Genomic DNA, 19,240 nt, shown 5'->3' with positions numbered 1-19,240 from the left:
TAAGATGCAACTCTGCAACTTCATGCTTGAGAAAAAGAGTTTGGGTATTTCACCCACAAGTTACAAAGCCAAACCAATTGAGCAGGGATTGTGGAAAGGAAAGACTGTAATTGTTGTGAAGATTCCAGAAAATCAGATGGGAAAAATCTTCAAAGAGGAGCTGAAAAGCTGCGTAAACCTATGTCCTCCTGGACCAAATGTTCTGCTGCTCTTAGTGAAACCTTCAGACTTCACAGAGAAGGAACGGCAGACTTTGAAGGCCACCCTGAGGTTGTTTGGAAAAGATGCCTTTAAGCACTCAATGGTCATCCTAACTAATGAGGAGAAAGACTCAAGTTTTACTCTTAATTCTCTAATCAGAGAATGTGAAGGCAGACAGTACAACCTGGCTGAAAATAATCTCCAGAAATTAATGATGAAGATTGAAGACATTGTGAACGGAAACAAAGGTGCCTTCCTTACCATTACCGAGGATGATCAAGTCTTGAAAAGTGAACCAGCCCTGCCTTGTATCAACCTGGTTCTGTGTGGGAGGAGTGGAGCAGGGAAGACCTCAGCAGCCAAGGCCATCTTAGGTCAGACTGAGCTTCATTCAGCCTCCAAGCTATCAGAGAGCGTTAAAAACCAGGGAGAAGTCAGCGGACGTTGGGTCTCTGTGGTGGAGCTGCCTGCCTTGTACGGAAGATCTCAGCAGGAAGTGATGGAGGAATCATTCAGGTGCGTCTCCCTCTGTGATCCTGAGGGGGTCCACGCCTTCATCCTGGTCCTACCTGTGGGTCCCCTCACTGATGAAGACAAGGGAGAGTTACAGACCATCCAGGACACATTCAGCTCTGTGGTCAACAACAACACAATGGTTCTGATCACCACAAAGTCAGATCCTTCCCATCCAACTGTTGTTAAGTTTCTTAAGGGAGAGGACATCCAGAAGCTCATCCAGACATGTAGAGGAAGACATGTTGTTGTTAACAGCATCGACAGGAAGCAGTTCTCTACTGTGATAGATTATGTGGAGAGAATGAAACCACGGCGCTACACACCAGGAAACCTCTTAAAAGTCTACATGGATAAAATCCTCCAGCTGGAGCAGAGCGTCACCACACTAAAAAAGGAACTTTCTGTTCCGTCATTACAGAGTGGTAGGTATAAGATATTAACTAAAATCTCCTTTTCGAACCATTATGAAAACTATAGTCAGAATATTTGAAATTTCAAACATTATCAACAAAACACATAAATGTACTTGTATATAACTAATTTGTCAATTTTAATGTATTAAATCATAAATGCAATAAACAAAACTCTATCTGAACTTACATTTCAAAATCTATTTCCTTGCAATAAAGTAAAAAAAAAAAAATAATTAAATTTTACTTTTATTGCTCCAATTCACAACACACATCATCTCAAGGTTCTTTCTAAAGTCAGACTCCATCAGATCCTCCAGGTTGGTGAGAAAGTTTCCTCTCTAAGGAAACCCAGCAGGTTGCATCAAGTCTCTCCAAGCAGCATTCACTCTTCCTGAAAGAGCGTAGAGCCACAGTGGACAGTTGTCTGCATTGTTGATGGCTTTGCAGCAATCCCTCATACTGAGCATGCATGAAGCGACAGTGGAGAGGAAAACTCCCCTTTAACAGGGAGGAGAACCTCCAGCAGAACCAGAACCAGGCTCAGTGTGAACGCTCATCTGCCTCCACCCACTGGGGCTTAGAGAAGACAGAGCAGGGACACAGAAAGCACAGAAGCACACATTGATCTAGGACAGGTCAGCAGACGTTGGGTTTCTACAATATGGTGAAACAATAATAAAAATAAAAATGATATTTGAAAAATAAATTGTGACAACTCTGATTTGCCAAATCTTTACTAGGGAGAAATGCAATGGGGCTTTTTTTCAATGCCAAAGTTATTAAACTTGAACTGAACAGCATCAGAAAAAAAATATATATCAAAAATAAATTGTTCATTCTGATATCCAAATAATGCACTTCATCATTTTGCCAAGAACCCCTCACGTTTTGACTACTACTGGCAAAATTTTAAAATATGCTTTTTTGAATTTCATGTACAATGTTCGGCTTCAGTTAAATTTTGAGTAAACTGATCGCTGGTTTTCTTCTGTTACAGCAGAGAAGCATCGATATGAACGTCTACGTATTGTTCTGCTTGGGAAGACTGGTTCTGGAAAGAGCTCAGCAGGAAACACTATCCTGGGTAGAAACCTGTTTGAAGCCAAATTAAGACAAATGTCAGTTACAAAGTTTTGCCAGAAATCCCTGGGTGAAGTGGACGGTCGTCCTGTCGCTGTGGTGGACACTCCTGGTTTGTTTGATGACAGTTTTTCTCAGGAACAAGTAAATAAAGAATTGTTGAAATGCATCAGCCTTCTGGCCCCAGGTCCACATGTCTTCCTGGTGGTGGTACCAATTGGAGGAAGACTCACGCCAGAAGAGAAGGAGACATTAAAACTCATTAAAGAAGGTTTTGGGAAGAATTCAGAAAAGTTTACCATCATCCTCTTAACCCGAGGAGATCAGCTCAAAGGGAAACAGTCCATTGAGGATTATATAGAAAAGGACTGTGATGACTCCTTTAAGAAACTTATTGATGACTGCGGGGGAAGGTACCATGTGCTTGACAACAGCGACACCCAAAACCGCGAACAAGTAACGGAGCTGATCAGAAAGATCGACACCATGGTGGATCAAAATGGAGGCGGCTGCTTCACCAACGAGATGCTGCAAGAGGCCGAAACAGCCATACAGAAAGAAATCCAGAGAATCCTCAAGGAGAAAGAAGAAGAAATGAAAAGAGAAAAGAAGGAACTAGAAGAAAGACACCTGAAAGAGAAGGATGACATGGACAGAAAAATGAAAGAAGAAAGAGCAAAAACTGAACAAGAGATCAAGCAGAAAGACGAAAAGATTAAGATGATAAAGGAAAAACTTCAGCATGCTCAGGATGAGAGGATGAAAGAAGAAGAACGGAGAAAAGAAGAAGAAGCCAAATGGAAACGGGAGCGAGAGGCGTGGCTGGAAAGTCATTACCAGAACGAAAACATTTATGAAGAACCTTATGATTTGAACATTACCTTTAAAAACGAACCAAAAGGTAAAAGTGAAATCCAAGAGGCCTGGGAGAAAGAGAGGAAAGCTTTACTGGAGAAATGGGAACAAGAAGACAAACAGAGGAAAGAGGAAGAAGAACAACTTGAAATGTATTATGAGACTGCAAAAGAAGATTTTACAAGACAAATGGAAAGGGATAAAATAAGGAAAGAATTAGAGGCCAAGTACAGACAGGAATTAGATGATATGTTCAGGAAGAATTTAGACAAACTGAGAGAAAAATATGAGGAGGAAGCCCGGCAGAAAGCTGAAGAGCTGAATGACTTTAAAGAGAAATATTTTCAAGAATTCGCAGCTCAGAAACAACAATACGAAAAACAGCTCCAGGACAAAAAACAAAAGTATAATATACTAAAGGCCCTAAAGGATCTCAATGAAAAGGAAAATAGAACCAAACACAGAAAGGAAATTATTAAACTGGTGAACTGTGTGACAAGAAAGAAAGAGAATAGGAGAAAAATCAGAGACATGCTGTCGAAACAAGACGACCGGATGGAAAAGGCCGAAACTCGACAGGAAATGCTAAAACTGGAGAATGTTCACGACAAAGAGATAAGTGATCTGATTCAGGAGCTTCTGGAAGAAAGTGATGTAAAAACCGGCTGCTTCATTTCATGAGATGCTGTGACAGAGGGGAGCCAACATGGCCGACTGAACACAGTTGTATATATGTTTAAAAAGAAAATGGGTAATGACGATAATTTCAATTATTTGGTGGAGAACTTTTGAACTTTTTCAGGTATTAACTACATTTGTATCACAATCAGTTGGACCAATGAATTTATTAGAAGTTTAGCTCTTTCTACATGCCTGGTGATGTTGAAGTCTGATCATTTTTAATTAATGCAAAATTTAAAACCATAATAATTAGTAACAGCTTTCACAGCTAAAGTGAATTCATACCCATTTAAGTTGTTTTTTTTGTTTATTACAACCAAAAACTTGAATGTATTTCATTTGGTTGTTGTGTAACATAACAAAAGCAACTAATATATATTTGTGAAGTGAAATTCTTTTTTTAATTTCTGTGCAAATAAAAATCCATCCTCGTCTCTACCAAAGAGAAGCTCAGCACCTTCATCTCTACTGCCTCTTCCTCAGTGCTGCTGTCTCTAAACCAGACACCAGTTCTTGTCTCACCATCATCTCCTACACCTTTCCTGAGACTCTCTTATCACACAACACACCTGACACTTTTTTCCACCAGTTCCAGCATGCTTGGACACATTTCTTGAACTCTTTTCCACTTTTCTCTGGATTGTTGACTCTAATTGAAACCCTTCACCTTCTTTATCTCTGCTTCATGTAATCTCACAGCTCCACTTGGTCTCCTCTGAATCAAACACAGGGATTCTGTCTCGCTACTCCTAACCTTCATTCCTCTCCTTTTCGGGTCAAACCTCCATCACTCTAGATTTTCCTCCACCTGTTCCCTGCTCCGACCAGAGACCATAATATCATCTGCAAACATCATAATCCATAGAGATTCTGTCTAACCTCATCTGTCAACCTGTCATCACCGCAGCAAACAAGAAGGACATTTTCTTTACCCTACTCCTTTCTTTCTCTTTTCTTTCCAGCATCTTTACTACTTTAACTTGCTCCAGTTTTTTTCTTATTTTTTTATACATATTGAGAGGCTGTTTGTATCTCCCATAATTTGTAGTCCTGTTGCCCAGTCCATCTGAGAGACCCAGAGGTGCGCTGCTCCTCCTCAGGGCCTTTCCTCCTTTCATCTAGCCTCCAGCCTCTGTGCAGTCTGCAGGGCTGCAGCATCTTCTCACAGCAAGCAGGGCGCCTGCAGCTGGAAGGGCGCCGATTCCTCACACAGCGATATGACAGATAATGGGAAACGTGCCGCCTTCAGAGCAAAGGTGCCTGACGCATTTGTTTATTTCACCTGGTGCCCTGATTACTTCAATATACTCAGAACGTTTGCTTCATACAGTTATGAGCATGATCATGTATCACTGTAAAAGGTGCTGCCCTGTTCGCCCGTCCCAAAAACCCGCTACTGGGTGTGGCTCTAATAACGACAAATAAGCAATAGGAAAAATAATTAATGAAAAGGGGAGAAATTGTGATCTAGAAGTTTGTTTGTGTAACCTTTGGTTCTCCTTCTCTACGTTTTATTTATGCAATCTGTCTGTTGTTCTCTGCATTGTGTTTATAATGATGGTCAGGAGACAGGATGAGTAAAAAAAGGTCGGTTATCTATATTGGAATTGAAAAATAAAATAAAAATTTAAAATCAGGCCTCAGGCTCGTCACAACAGGAGCAACATCTGGTGCTCGTCACTCACTGACTGGCAACGAGGTCCCGTGTTCACCACACTTATCACTGCCAACTACAGGTAGGTGGTGCTGTTTCTCCCCATTATACCTGAACCCAACAAATATTTGACAAGTTGAATCCTCTGCATGTTAAACACTGTTACACTTGTGTGATGTCATCTCCACACTTTTGATGCTGCACGGAGCGCTACTTGGCAGCGTGTGGCAGGCCATTTTTCCTATCTAAAATTAACATTTCAGATTTGATGAATATAGATGGTCCCAGTTTGCGGTTGGCTCTTGGACCCTGCCACTTATCTCTGGCCCTGCAGGGTATGGTTGTGCGGCTGGCAGGGCCTCCCTCTCCAGGTGGTTTTCATTTTACCGTTTATGAATTTGTTTTCCGTAGTTGAAGACGTATTCGATTTCTATCCAGGCAGCTTTCTAAATTCAAAAAGTCTGGAGTAGTGTGGAACATCAAGCTTTATACTACTGCCCAACAAATGCCTGGTAATGGCTTAGATAACATGCAAATTCAACAGGAACAGGTCCACCCCTTAGTAATGGGCGGTCGTTAAAGCCATTAAGCCAGCAGATTGGACCGAAACTGGTCCACTCCTCTGTAACGAGGAGTCGTTAGGGTTGTTATTGGCCTGGCTTAAAGGAGCGAGTTTTTGAACACCCGTATGGGGTTGAGAATTGAGGTGATGACTGGCCGGAATTAACCCTATAGCTGGGACATGCTCGGCCCGGTGTTGTAAGGTTCTGATGACCGAAGGTTTGTGCTCCAGTGGGTGGTGTGAGTCAAAAAGAAGATATTGGTCTGTGTGTGTGGGTTTCCTATAGACTTCAATGTTGAGGTTTCCATCTCCTCCCAAGTTCACCAAACAGTCGAGAAAAGGTAGCTTGTTGTCGTTGGCATCCTCTCGAGTAAACTTGATGTTGTTGGCCACCGAGTTGATGTGTCTTGTGAAAGCTTCCACTTCTTTTAGCTGGATTTTGACAAAGGTGTCATCCACATATCTAAACCAGTGGCTTGGTGGTGTTCCTCTGAAGGTTCCCAAAGCTCTCTTTTCCATTTCTTCCATGTAAAAATTGGCTACAATTGGTGACACTGGAGATCCCATGGCACAACCATGCTTCTGTCTGTAAAAATGATCGCTGAACTTGAAATAAGTTGTAGAAAGACAGAAGGTCCAGTAGGGTACAGTGAAACGTTTCCTGACTGTTTCTACTGCCTCTGATGTAGGTATGCAAGTGAAAGGTGAAGTGACCTTTGTAGTTTTTATGTTTATATTTTATCTATGGCAAAATAGATAAAATATAAAAATGTATATGAAAATAAGAGGATAAAAAGAGATGAAAACAAAATAATAAAATAATAAAAATAATAAAAAATAATATTTTATCTATTTTGCCGGGCTGAACAGTGGCGCAGTGGTTAGCCCTGGTGCCTTGCAGCAAGAATGTTCTGGGTTCAAATCCAACCCTGGGTGTTTGTTTTAACTGGAGTTTAAAACAAAGACCCAGGAGTTTGCATGTTCTCCCTGTGCATGCGTGGGTTTTCTCCGGGTACTCTGGCTTCCTCCCACAGTCCAAAAACACGACTGTTAGGTTAATTGGCTTCTCGAAATTGTCCTTAGGTGTGAGTGTGTGTGTGAATGGTTGTTTGTCCTGTCTGTCTCTGTGTTGCCCTGCGACAGACTGGCGACCTGTCCAGGGTGTACCCCGCCTCTCGCCCAGTGAATGCTGGAGATAGGCACCATCAACCCCGCGACCCCATGAGGGAAAATGGATGGATATTCATTTTGCCTCAACATCTTTTTGTTTATATTTTAGCTTATATAGCACTTTGTGCACCATATGGATTGTTGAAAAGTGCTATATAAATAAACTTTGATTCTTTTATTTGTCTTGTGGATCTGTGACTGGGGAACACCATAAAACTCTACAGTAAGTGAACAGAAACATTCCTCACAGTACAAAACACAGTTGCCTCTGAAAGATGTTCTGCATCACCTACGTTAATAAAAAGCTGCTGTTGGCATGAAAATACTGAACCCCTAAAGGGGCAATGAAGGGGAAATAAAAAAATAATTACTTTCTTGTGTGCATGAGAAACTACTTTTTTAATTTAGTTTTTAGTTACTTTTGGGGCTCCGTATTAAAAAACAAAGAGCAGCACAAATATTTTTTTTCAGAACTGAGAGCATCCCTTCATTGTGTTATACAAGAAATGTGTGGCTGAGAATATTAAGATACATTATTGACTGTGGTGAACAACGTTAACTATTGTAAATATATGTATCCAGAAATTATGAGACATTTAATTATGTTTTGATCTGTCCCCTGATGGAGATTTCTGCAGAGTATCTGCTCTCCAGCGTCTATAGTCTCCGCAATTCCCTGTGCAGATCTCAGCTTTAAGGTAGTCAAAAAAACAAAAAAAGAAAAAAAAAACAGGGGGCGAGTTGTTTTGTGGAGTATATTGTTGTCATATTTGACTCAGGCTTTCTAGCTTTCTGAAACAGAAAAGCCACGGTATGCAGGAATTTACCCCAGAGCTTACTCTGGATATCCACTAAGGCGGCCTTGTGAAAGCAGGCCCTGGTGTTTATTTCCAGACCTTGTTTGATCTCTTGGTGTCCAGCAGGTGGAGATGTAGCACCAATCTTTTCCATGTGTGGTCCAGTTAAAACTTTGTTTACTACTCAGAGTTCTTAATTCATAAACAGTTCAGTGGAATCCCTCACTGAGGTTCACTTACTGGCCATTGCAAACAAAATGAGTCCCCAGCTCACTGAGAAAAAACAGACACTGGCTCAAGAGGATCACTGACGTTCCTGTGGGGGAGGGGGATCCTCCTTCATCTGAGCCGCTCTTTAAACTTTCGTTTTCATTTTGTATGTGGGGCTCTAAGAAATAGAGCTCTCCTGTTAGACAAATTAAATCCTTATAAACAGAAGTTTAATGTTTGGTAAATAGGCTTTGCTTAATTTATTAGAATACTCAGACAGATAATTGATATCGGTGGACAGAAATCATTATTAATCACAGGTAAGTTTCTCTCTCCAGACATTTTCAGTGCTTGAAAATTTCAGACTTAATTTTTCAGCGTTCAATCCGAGGCGCTACGCTGCAGACATGCTCGAAATAAAGGTTCTCGTTTTTTTTCCCGGAAAATTATGTCACGATGAGAGGATTTTTTTCAGACAGCAGAAGTTGCGGAAATACAGGAAGTAACTGAGGACTAAAGCCTAAAACTGCTGCCGTGCCTCTCGGATAGGCTGATATTTTATTTCACGGTTGAAATAGCAGCAAATCCGCCGTTTAATTTTCAGGTGATTAAACAGAAAAAGGAGAAACGGTCGTGATTTTCGTGGTTTCTCAATGTTCGGTGAAGGTGTGGCCTGATCCTCCAGCAGGGGCAGAGCTCATTACATGTTTACTGTGTTTGTTCATATGTATGCTACATTAAACCTTCACATGTATGCTTTTAACAGTCTGACTTTTCCTCCAGAGTCAGTGAACTCCCAGTCTGTTCTTCCTTAGACTATTATGTTCAGGGATCTGTGGGGTGACAGCAACAGATATACTGTAAGAGGTTCGTTGCACGGTGTGGCTTTATGCTGCGAATGAGTCAGGGTGTCCGCCATGTTGGATGTGGCAAATCTGCTGATAGACTCATTTCTTTAAAAAGAGAAAAAAAGAAAGCATGTGTTCTGAACTCCTTGAAGGTGGGCCTGTGTTTGTGATTGGTTGCGAATACTAATATGACTATAATACAGACTCCTAACTGTTCTGTTGATCCAGATTTTCTGATAACAGGCAGCTGAAAAATACTTGTTAAAAACTCTCAATGGAGTTTTGTGTGAAAAAGCCACTTTGAGTTAAACATTATGACTAAACCTAAAACTACATACAGAACTGTTTTCCACTGTTTCCACTGTAATCTTGTTTAAACCAAAACCGATTGCAGAGTCGGTAAAGCTTTACTGATGATTGTCATGCAAAACGTGTTGTGATACCTTCTATGTTTAAAAACCAACACAGCTCAATCCTTTTTTCAAGGCAGCACCTCCACCCCCCAATGACAATTCCCCCCCCACATGATGCCCAGCATCACATCCCATGTTGGCTGCAGGATATTGGTATCTTGTTTTTGGTGACACAAGCTTTGCACCTAAAAGTTGATGAGATGAAATCTAAACTCTTTTTTTACAGATCAATTAGAGCTGTACACTATGGCATCTGCAGGGGATGAATCTGGTAAGATATTATTCATCAATGCAAACCAAGACCTATATTTTTACTTATTATATTTATTTTACAGTTTTTGCTGTATTTTTTAAAACTCTATTGCTTCAACGGAATTGGAGTTGAGTGATCACTTACAAAACCTTTCTGTATTTTTATTGTAGAAGACGACATCAGAATCCAGCAACGCAGCCAGAGTCCAGATTTAATTCGGCCAGATTGTGAGTGCAAAGATGACTGGTAGTGTTGGGCATTGGCTGAAGGATGTGGCGTTACATTAAGACTGTCCAGACGGCACATAAATGTATACCTCAAACTTCTCATGAGTGGCTGAAATGTCCTGACACGTGCGTTACAGAACATCTCACTTGCACTACTGGACCTGAGTTTACTAAGCAGAATTCTCAAGGAGTCATATACAACCTCAAGTTTTTGCACACAATTCTTTTTAAATTTACAACCCAAATGGTAAATGGCCTGTACTTGTATAACGCTTTAACTAGTCTGCCGACCTCCAACGCGCTTATACAGTATACAGGTTCACAGTAAGCTGTAAATAATCAGAGCTTGTATTCACAAAGAATCCTAAGACTAAAGTAGCTCTTAATGACATCATTGTAGGAAAAATCTTAGAACTTCCAGGATTTAAGAGTTTTGTTATAATTTTAACTTGTGAGATGAAAGTTATTCTCAAAGCATCTTAGGCCTTTAGATAGCTCCTAAAGGAGAAAAATGTTAGAAGTAATGAGGAGGACCTTTAGCGAGCCCAAGAGATTCTTAAGCAGAAGATGGTGGAAACAGAGAGAGCTGATTGGCTCATCCACCACCTAAACCGTGGAGGAAAGGAGTACAGAAACAATCACACAATTAATATGTATATGAAATAAACATTATCATCCTCATTAGGTAAAATAAATAAGTTTCAGCAGTCTGGTGGGATGAAGCTGTAGGCCTAACATAACTTAATGAAGCTAAATAGGAAAAATATTGAATAATCATGAATAAAAAGTAGTACAAACAATATTGTACAAAGGAATTGTTATATTATTTACAGACTTTAAAATCTTCTCAGTAATAAAGTATAGTATATATAGTTTAAAAGAACTATAAAAAATAGAGGTTAGGAGCAATCACTTTGGATCTGAAATATTTTTTAAGACATACAGCTTTCTGAAAAATAATCCACTTATGGCACCACTTGTTACTTTAACTCACTCCAGTTTCTTTGTTTTTATTTTTTATTTTTTTATTATTAGGGGCTGTTTGCATCTCCCATAATATCAGATGGATATTTTAGGAGATGCACAGAAGCTTTGCGCCTGTGCATCACTGTGGCTGCGTTTTATTTTATGGGTAGAAAAAAAAGTTTGACCACCGACCAGTTCGACATGAAACAGACCGGCCGGTTGAGAATCCTCCCAAACCTCCCTGCCTCCTCGCCCCTTGGTGTGACTGACTGTAGCCACTAATCCCATTAGACAGTTGCACTGTAGAGTGGATTTCCCTGCAGTCCTGTTGCCCAGTCCATCTGAGAGGCCCAGAGGTGCGCTCCTCCTCCTCAGGGCCTTTCCTCCTCTCTTATGAAGCCTAGGCGCAAATTCAAGCTGGAAGACTTCCGCCTACCTGTTACTGCGTCATCTTCATTTCTGGACCTCGACCCGCTTTCTCCAATCTTCAAACAAGCTTCCGTTTAAAAGGCTCCACACCCACGCCGCCTGTCGCTTTCCAGCTGTGCTCGACCCACCTCCTCCCCTTCTCCACCAGCATTCCAAAACGTCATCTTTTCCAACCTCCACCACCAGTGTCAGCGTTGATGGGCTCATCTGAGTTCGTCGGAATTCACTGCTCAAATCTTCAGCCGGGGCCCGAGCGCCAAAGAACTGTTATTCATTTTGTCAAATAAATTTGTTAATCGTTTTCTCTTTCTCCGTCTGAGTCTCTCCAGATTGAATTAGCCTCCAGCCTGTCAGCCTCTGTGCAGTCTGCAGGGCTGCAGCATCTTCTCACCAGTGACGTGCGGTACGATTGATAGCTGGTGAGGCGCTTACCTCATCAGAGTCAGATTTACTAATATATACACTCTACAGAGTAGACTCGTTGCAAAGTGCTGAAGGAGACTGATTGAGCCAAATAAATTCACCAAGAGACATGGAAAAAAATTTGATTCTTTGATGAAAAAATTTAACTAAATTATTTGTCATTTGATTGGTAACAGTTTATGAGTTATGATGGATTTCTGCATTTGTAACACATTTTAAAAATATAACACACATTACGCACATTTCATTACAAAAACATTATATGAATAATTATCGCTGTCTTACCTCTACTTATAAATTTAGTCCATGCGGCGCTCTTTCTGAACAAAAATATCGGTCATTTTCCGGTAAAAGTTCTCTTTATCTTCTTCAGTTTTAAAAGTCTCTCAGTCTCAATGGAGATCACTGTCAGGGAGGAAAGCCTTCCTGGATCAGTCCTGTTCCGGTGTTGTGCGAAATTCGGTTCCCCTGTGAAAATCTGTTCCCCCCGTGTCAGGAGTGCGCTTTGCAACCGTTTTCACGGCGCTTCTATTTGATTTCTCTGTAAAACAACTCCTATAATCATGTCAAGGTTGTAACATTCAGTTTAATCGGCATCTGTTTACAAAATTGTAAAATAAAAATAAATAAACGAGGTCTTTCAGACATCTGAAATATCCATTATCTCCTGTCCTCCCCCGAAAACTTTGGGAAATAAAGAGCAAATGTTTCCAAATTCTCAAAAATTGTTATGTATGATAGCATGTAGTATATTAGAAATTTCCTTAATACAGTAAACTGTCATATTTTACATTACGACGGGATTTACTGGGATGTCTACACTCTCGTCTTTTCAGGAAGTCTTAGGCTGTTTCTCAATTCAGGAGAACGCAAGCGCGTTCTCCTGAATTGAGAAACAGCCATAATGTTTGTGTCCTGCTATCAGCCATCCTCCTTTTTCAGCAATGTAAAATCATAAGTACACACTACGTGTTGGAATACTGTTTGGTGGCTTACTTTTATTTGTCAGACTAAAGTGACAAAAGTTGGAAAAAGACCGATTATCTTGCCATTTAAAATAACACAAAACAGCGTAAAAAGCCTTGTTTATTTATTTTTATTTTACAATTTTGTAAATCCATAACCACTGAGCTATATTACCACTGGAGTGCTGATAGCCCGCTGTTAGAATGAGTTGCTGTGAAGCCACCAGCCACCATATTGGTACTCCCTATTTTCCTCTAGTAACTAGGGAATATGTGCGCTACAGCATCGAATAACGAGGATTTTCTCATGTTCAGGGGGGGCTTAAGACTTTTAAAATGTCAAATGCCATATACTTTTATGTTATGTTCTAAAACTATCAAGTACTGAGAAAGTCATGTGCTGAAATATTTTGCATTTTATTTATTTATATATATATATATATATATATATATATATATATATATATATATATTTAATAATATTAATAATAATTAAACTTTATTGATCTCACAATGGAAAAATTAACTTCATCCACTGACTGTAGAATTACCTATGAAACGTTTTCCCACAGTCAGAAAACTGCTTGCTGTTGCAACCAAATCCTATGGGGTTTTGTAAGAGTAGGGAGTAGCAAGATGGCGGCCAGTGACTTCAGTTTTTTGGCAAAAGCAGCACTCCATAACTTGCTGTCACTCTACAGTTTTGGGATCAGGAGCGGTGCTCCCTGAGCGCCCCCTGCCTAGGGACCAAAGGAACTGCCGGCCTTACCTACAACCAGTTCTCTGCCTTTTATGATCGCCCAGCAGCACGAAAACATGTTACCTGCACACAGTTTGATGACCAAAACACAATAAGTTATCCACATACATTAAATTGTGAAAAATCCGCTCATAAGTGTTTGAACAATTGAATTTATAATCTAGAGACAGGAAGATGCATTCACAGAGTGGAAGCCAGCGCAGTTAACATGGGATTGCGCAATCCCAGTGGAGGCCAAGCTCACTGCGGCCTCACCGGCTTCGCTATCAAGCGCCACCAAGAATTTACATGGAAAATAGCGAAAAGTCTGCAATTTTAAGGAGAATATCGTTTGGCTGCCTGTTTCTCACATGCTAAAAAACGCTCCAGTGCCATTCTGGATGAGCTGCACTTCCTGAGCCACCTGTGTGGGTTGTAGACTCCGTCTCATGTTACCATTAGAGTGAAAGCACCACCATCTTTCAAAAGTGACCAAAACATCAGCCAGAAAGGTTCTGCAGGTGGTGCTCTGTGGTCACCACCTGCAGAACCACTCCTTTATGGTGGGGGGGGGGGGGGGGGGGGGTTTGGTGTGTCTTGCCAACTGCCTCTAGTTTCTACCTGTTGTCTAATCCATTTGCACAGCAGCATTTTAAATTGATGGCCAATCAGTGTTGCTCCTTAAGTGAACAGTTCGATTTCACAGAAGTGTGATTGACTTGGAATTCTAGGAGTAACATTATGTTATTTAAGTGTTCCCATATTGTGTGTGTGTGTGGGTGGGTGGGTGAACTTCTTTAAACAAATAAAAAACAAATGCGAAACATGACAAATGATGAATGCAAGAGTAACGAAGATGTGGTTTTAGTGAGCTCACCCTAATGAATCTTCCTCAGTAAAACAAATCAAACCATCATCACATTTTTCAGTTTTCTTTGGATAGTCAGACATATATGATGTTTTTTGATGTTTTTCTCAAACAAAACAAGAGACAAAATACGTCTTATTCTGTCAGGTTCAAACACCTAAAACATTCATTAAACAACACAAAGAAGAGAAAAAACAGGGTTAAATCTTGCAAGGAGACCAGCAGAGAAATGAATTCCTTTACATCTCTTTCCTGTTCTGAAATCCACTCTGCTGCTGTACTTTTATTATCTCAAAAAGGGAGGACCTTAGTTTCATTGCAGAGCTGAAGGAAGGGGGAAACATACCTTAGTGTGACCAGATCGTGAACTAGCAGTTTCAGCTATACAGAACAACCTTGACAATTGACCAATCAGTGACCAGGAAAGGGAGGATACCCAGATGGCTATGTTCAATTCATTACAGATAAGATAGTGCTCACATATTTATGGTGAGGCTGTTTCTTGCACCAGACCTTACTCTGTAACATAGGAAAAACACTCTGATGTCTGAATGAACTCAAACATAAAAAAACTTTTCATTAGTTATGAGCATAACATATAGAATAGTAAAAATAATTCCATCGTTTCCCCTGCTTATTATGTATTTCTCACGTCACTTCGACCATCAGAGAACAGAAATTTAAAACCTAAATAGAATATTTTGCATACCTGTGTCTATTCAATTCAATTTCAATTCAATTCAATTTTATTTATATAGCGCCAATTCATGAAACATGTCATCTCGAGGCACTTTACAAAGTCAAAATCAGTCAGATTATACAGATTGGTCAAAAATGTGCTATATAAGGGAACCAGTTGATTGCTTCAAAGTCCCGACAAGCATCATTCACTCCTGGAGAAGCGTAGATCTACAGGAAGAGTCGTCTGCATTGTCCATGGCTTTGCAGCATTCCCTCATACTGAGCAAGCATGAAGCGACAGTGGAAAGAAAAACCACCCATTAGCGGGAAGGAAAAACCTCCAGCAGAACCAGAACCGGGCTCAGTGTGAACGGTCATCTGCCTCGACCCACTGGGGGTTACAGAAGACAGAGCAGAGACAGAAGCACTATTGACACCAGATTAATTTCAGATTTTCTCTTAAGAGTAAGACATCCCAACCTATAAATTGAAAATTTACCCAGCAATTTAAATCCTATAAATATACTAGAATTAATAAAAGAATGTACCTTTATCTGTGATGTGTTATTCCATTATCGCTGTGCAACTACTAAGAGACTTTTAATCTTCATACCTGAAGAGGGGTTCTTATTTCCCAAACCTAAGAGATTTCCTTCTCTTAATGTTTGATGAATTATTATTTCAGCTAACACGTCATGACCACAGGGGCCATAAACCAGATTGACAAAGATGTTCTAACCAAGCCAGAATACCACTGAAATAAAGAGCAAATTATTATGCAATACACAACCAATATCCCAACATTTCTTGTAATCAAAATCTTAGGGATATTGAACTTATAAAATCACTTCAGTGATTACAAATTTCCTTTTTTTTTTTCAATATGTTCGATTGTTCATGATGTCTTCTCCCAAAACGTCTTCTTCTTTTCCTTAAAAAAAACTCAAGCCTTAAAACCTTTTTAATAGTAATGAGTAAATACATGATAAAACATATAGAATGGTACAAATAATTCCATCATATTCTAAGAGCACTTTAGAGTGAGTCCTAGTTCCGTAAAACACTGCCCATTGTTGCATTTTATTCATTATACTTGATTTAGTTTTTAAACCCACTTAAAATCTATTGTTTGTTAGTTTTTTCTCCTTGATAGGTAAAACAGAGTTATTTTGTGTGGAAGTATAATTGTTGATACAAAATTAGTTTCATGAAGCGCCTACATCCATTTTAATGCACAGCCAGCGTTTTGGGCCATGGCAATGGGTTTCTTATGAGGCAAAAGTAGACAAGATAACACCTCTTTTTTTACAGCTTTTACACCTACTTTTTTTTACAGCTTGTAGTATATTTGTTGATTTTAAAAAAAAATCAACAAATATACTACAAGCTGTAAACTTTGGAGAGGTCACCGGGGGCAGGGATGCAGGTAGAAGTCCAGGTACGCACGGCACACTAGAAAAAAGTCCCAATACGCTGAGTGGTAAAATTTAGAAGTGGTGGTCTGTAACACATCCTGACTTCTGACATTATTTCTCATCCCAATTCAGACATTGCTTGTTGAAAGCAACTTGCTGAGAAGTGCTCAACACAACTGCCATGTTCCTTTTTTACGTCATTTCCTGTCGAGACTGGACTTCCAAAATTGAGCAAAACATATACTAATTTTGTGATGTTATTATTTTTCTTATTCTTTGACCCATATAATGTAAATTACTGGCCAGTGTCTATCAATATTAATGTTTTCCTTTTATGTATTCGTGGGTAAGGCGTGTCACAGGCGCTTTAAATTAAGTGTTATCTTGTCTACTTTTTTTCCTAACAGAAAATTAACACTTAATTGACGTGTTTATCTGAACAAGGGCTGGATTGTCCCCTACGTTTAGGTTATGCCCATATAAGGAAGTAATCAGTCACACCATTTGCTTTTAACAATAAAGAACCATGTACCTTCAGGAATTGTTGCTGTGGTCTTGGAAATGGTAGCATTGAGCATTTTTCCTAAATCTTGCATCCATAGCAAAAAGTTAGTTTAGAGCCCTGTTTTATATTTAACTTTTGTTTATCCATGTTTGGTTTTATTCATTTATTCATATAAAAAAAGTAATTTGAACAATTACTACAACTGCAGTAATAGAAACACTCAAGAGTCACATTACTTGTTTATGCTAACAAACATGGCTAATGAAACTGATTCCATTCTTTCTGTGTTTTGACAGTCTCAGAGCTCCGGGTTGTTCTGCTGGGGAACAGCTGGTCAGAGAGGAGATCAGTTGGGAACTTCATACTGAAAAGGAAAGGAATCACCACTGAAAAAGCACCTGAACAGTGTGAGATATACATTACACAGTTCAATCAGAGAACAGTAACCATCATCAACACCCCAGACTTCCTGCAAACCAACCTGTCTGAAGACAAACTCAGTGAATATGTGGAAACCTGCATCACACTCTCTGATCCAGGACCTCATGTGTTCCTGCTGGTTCTTCAGCCTGAGAACTTCACTGAGGAACAAAAAGAGAGACTCTGTGTCTTCCTGACACGTCTAAGTGATCAATCGTTTGATCATTCCATGGTTCTGATTTCCACACCCAGAGAGAGGAGTGAAGCTGATGATTCATCGGACCTACTCTTAAAAGAGATGATCGTTAAATGTCAGTACAGACACTTAAGTCTGAAGAACCTGGAACATCGTGAGCTGCTGACACGTTTAAGTCAGATTGTAAAAGAGAACAACGGATATGTGAGCTGTGATGTTTTCAAGGACGCATCACAAGGACTAACAGAGGAATACGTTAAACCAGAGGAAACCAGTTTTAATTTGAATCCCGCAAAAGAGAATGGTAAGTTATGAAGATTAGTAATTTTAGAGTTTACCAAAAAGTTGCATTTTTAGAAAATGTTTTAAATCCTGTCCCCAAACACCAAACAATAGATCATAGCAAGGAATTTATTCTGTTAGAATGTGTTATTTGTCTTTTTTTTCTTTTGCACAACCTGACTTACAGCAAAGTATAAAACAAAATGGCTATTTTGTCTCCTATAAGCTTTTTCTTTAGCTTTAAGCTTTTATCACCACATAGGTTTATTTTCTAATTTTACTTTTTTCTATTCTGATAATTGGCCTTCAGAACTCACTAACATAAACTAATTTTAAGGAGCCTGAAAGTATTATTCTGACAGAATTGAGTTCAAACGCAGAGCAGTGGTATTCAGTTAAATTGTCCATTGCCACTCCAAAACCTGGGGCTTTTGTAATCATGGATAGCTTTTCTATACACATTCACCCGACTAATTTCACTTCAGTCGGGCGCTTTACTTTGCCGGGGCTTTGGTCCCTTGACCGACCCAGTGCTTCTCTTGTTGCAGTAAGAAAAACTGTCAAGGGTGGTGTAAGATAAGGAGTTTAGCTATCAATTTTGTAACCTTTATTTATCACCAAAAGTTGTTTTCAGATTATTTTATTTGAGAAATTCCAAATTCCAAATTTCATCTGTGCAGTCAGTTCATCAGGAATATGAGCCAATTGTAATTCTGCTCAGACTTGTCGAAGCAGCAGAGACCCACAGACAGTCGCGTCTGGCCGGGAAGACTACAGCGTTACTGCGTTACTGAAGACTGCGGTATTACTCGGCCAGACCGTCTGTGATTTCACGCTGACTGGATAATGTTCGCCGTGTTTGCTACGTTAGTGGGGATATCGGCGCATAACAGTCAAAAGTTTAAATCTTGGTGGGATATTTGTGGCATTTTTAATTAATCATAAACTTCCACCACTGTGTTTGTGTAGAGCGGGCTTGCTTTCCGTGAAAGAGAAAGCAAAGGAGACTTTCCCAGCTCTTATAGCCTTAACCTATATAAAAATAATTGTCCTGTAATCAAAAGTCAGCGATGCTTTACTTAAAAACTCTCCTTGACTGTTCCAGCAACAGCTGAGGAAAAATTTGACTCATAAAGCTCTAAAGATCAGTCTCGTCTCCCCTCCTCTTCTGTCCTCCTCTTCTGTCAGACACAACTGCTGTCCCAGAGCTGCCCAGACAGAAAAAAGCTGTGCTTTATTTTTATTTTCTGGAGCAGAATAGGTTGGAGCTGGTGGTGAGAAACAGTGTTTGGGGCGGTGGAAAAGGGGCTAAGGAGACGTAACGACAACAGCTGCACTTCGTCCTGTTTCTCAGGAATCCAGATGAGTGGCAGCATGAGTGGCAGGATATGATGCAAGCTCTCCGCCTTTGTCTGTCCCGGTGGACCGGAGTGGTACTGCAGGTTTCCATTGCAACGTCCCATGTGTCATT

The 19,240-nt window shown here is 39.9% G+C and overlaps 2 protein-coding genes across 2 annotated transcripts; both read left to right on the top strand.

Moving 5' to 3' along the window:
- Positions 1-415: 415 nt before the first annotated feature.
- LOC118564751 (GTPase IMAP family member 4-like) lies at positions 416-3,918 on the top strand. The gene is made up of 3 exons (XM_036143638.1): positions 416-944; positions 2,128-2,858; positions 3,336-3,918. Exons 1-3 carry the CDS (start codon positions 416-418, stop codon positions 3,744-3,746), a joined length of 1,671 nt encoding a protein of 556 aa, XP_035999531.1. The 3' UTR covers positions 3,747-3,918.
- Positions 3,919-9,514: 5,596 nt separating this feature from the next.
- On the top strand, positions 9,515-19,161 carry LOC118564738 (GTPase IMAP family member 5-like). The gene is made up of 5 exons (XM_036143587.1): positions 9,515-9,553; positions 9,627-9,671; positions 9,824-9,880; positions 17,168-17,791; positions 19,124-19,161. The coding sequence occupies exons 2-5, from the start codon at positions 9,647-9,649 to the stop codon at positions 19,159-19,161; spliced, it is 744 nt and encodes a 247-aa protein (XP_035999480.1). The 5' UTR covers positions 9,515-9,553; positions 9,627-9,646.
- Positions 19,162-19,240: the final 79 nt, after the last annotated feature.

The sequence above is a fragment of the Fundulus heteroclitus genome, chromosome 12 (assembly GCF_011125445.2).
Source record: "Fundulus heteroclitus isolate FHET01 chromosome 12, MU-UCD_Fhet_4.1, whole genome shotgun sequence".
NCBI lineage: Eukaryota > Metazoa > Chordata > Actinopteri > Cyprinodontiformes > Fundulidae > Fundulus > Fundulus heteroclitus.
Note: the sequence above shows the minus strand (reverse complement) of the source record. Positions and strands in the feature narration are given on the sequence as shown.

Coding starts and splice junctions, on each gene's coding strand:
- LOC118564751 (XM_036143638.1), top strand. CDS start 416: ATGAAGATTGAAGACATTGTGAACGGAAACAAAGGTGCCTTCCTTACC. Junction 945..2,127: donor CCAGAAGCTCATCCAGACAT/GTAGAGGAAGAC, acceptor CTTCTGTTACAG/CAGAGAAGCATCGATATGAA. Junction 2,859..3,335: donor ACCTGAAAGAGAAGGATGAC/ATGGACAGAAAA, acceptor AAGAATTTAGAC/AAACTGAGAGAAAAATATGA.
- LOC118564738 (XM_036143587.1), top strand. CDS start 9,647: ATGGCATCTGCAGGGGATGAATCTG. Junction 9,672..9,823: donor ATCTGCAGGGGATGAATCTG/GTAAGATATTAT, acceptor TTTTTATTGTAG/AAGACGACATCAGAATCCAG. Junction 9,881..17,167: donor AGATTTAATTCGGCCAGATT/GTGAGTGCAAAG, acceptor GTGTTTTGACAG/TCTCAGAGCTCCGGGTTGTT.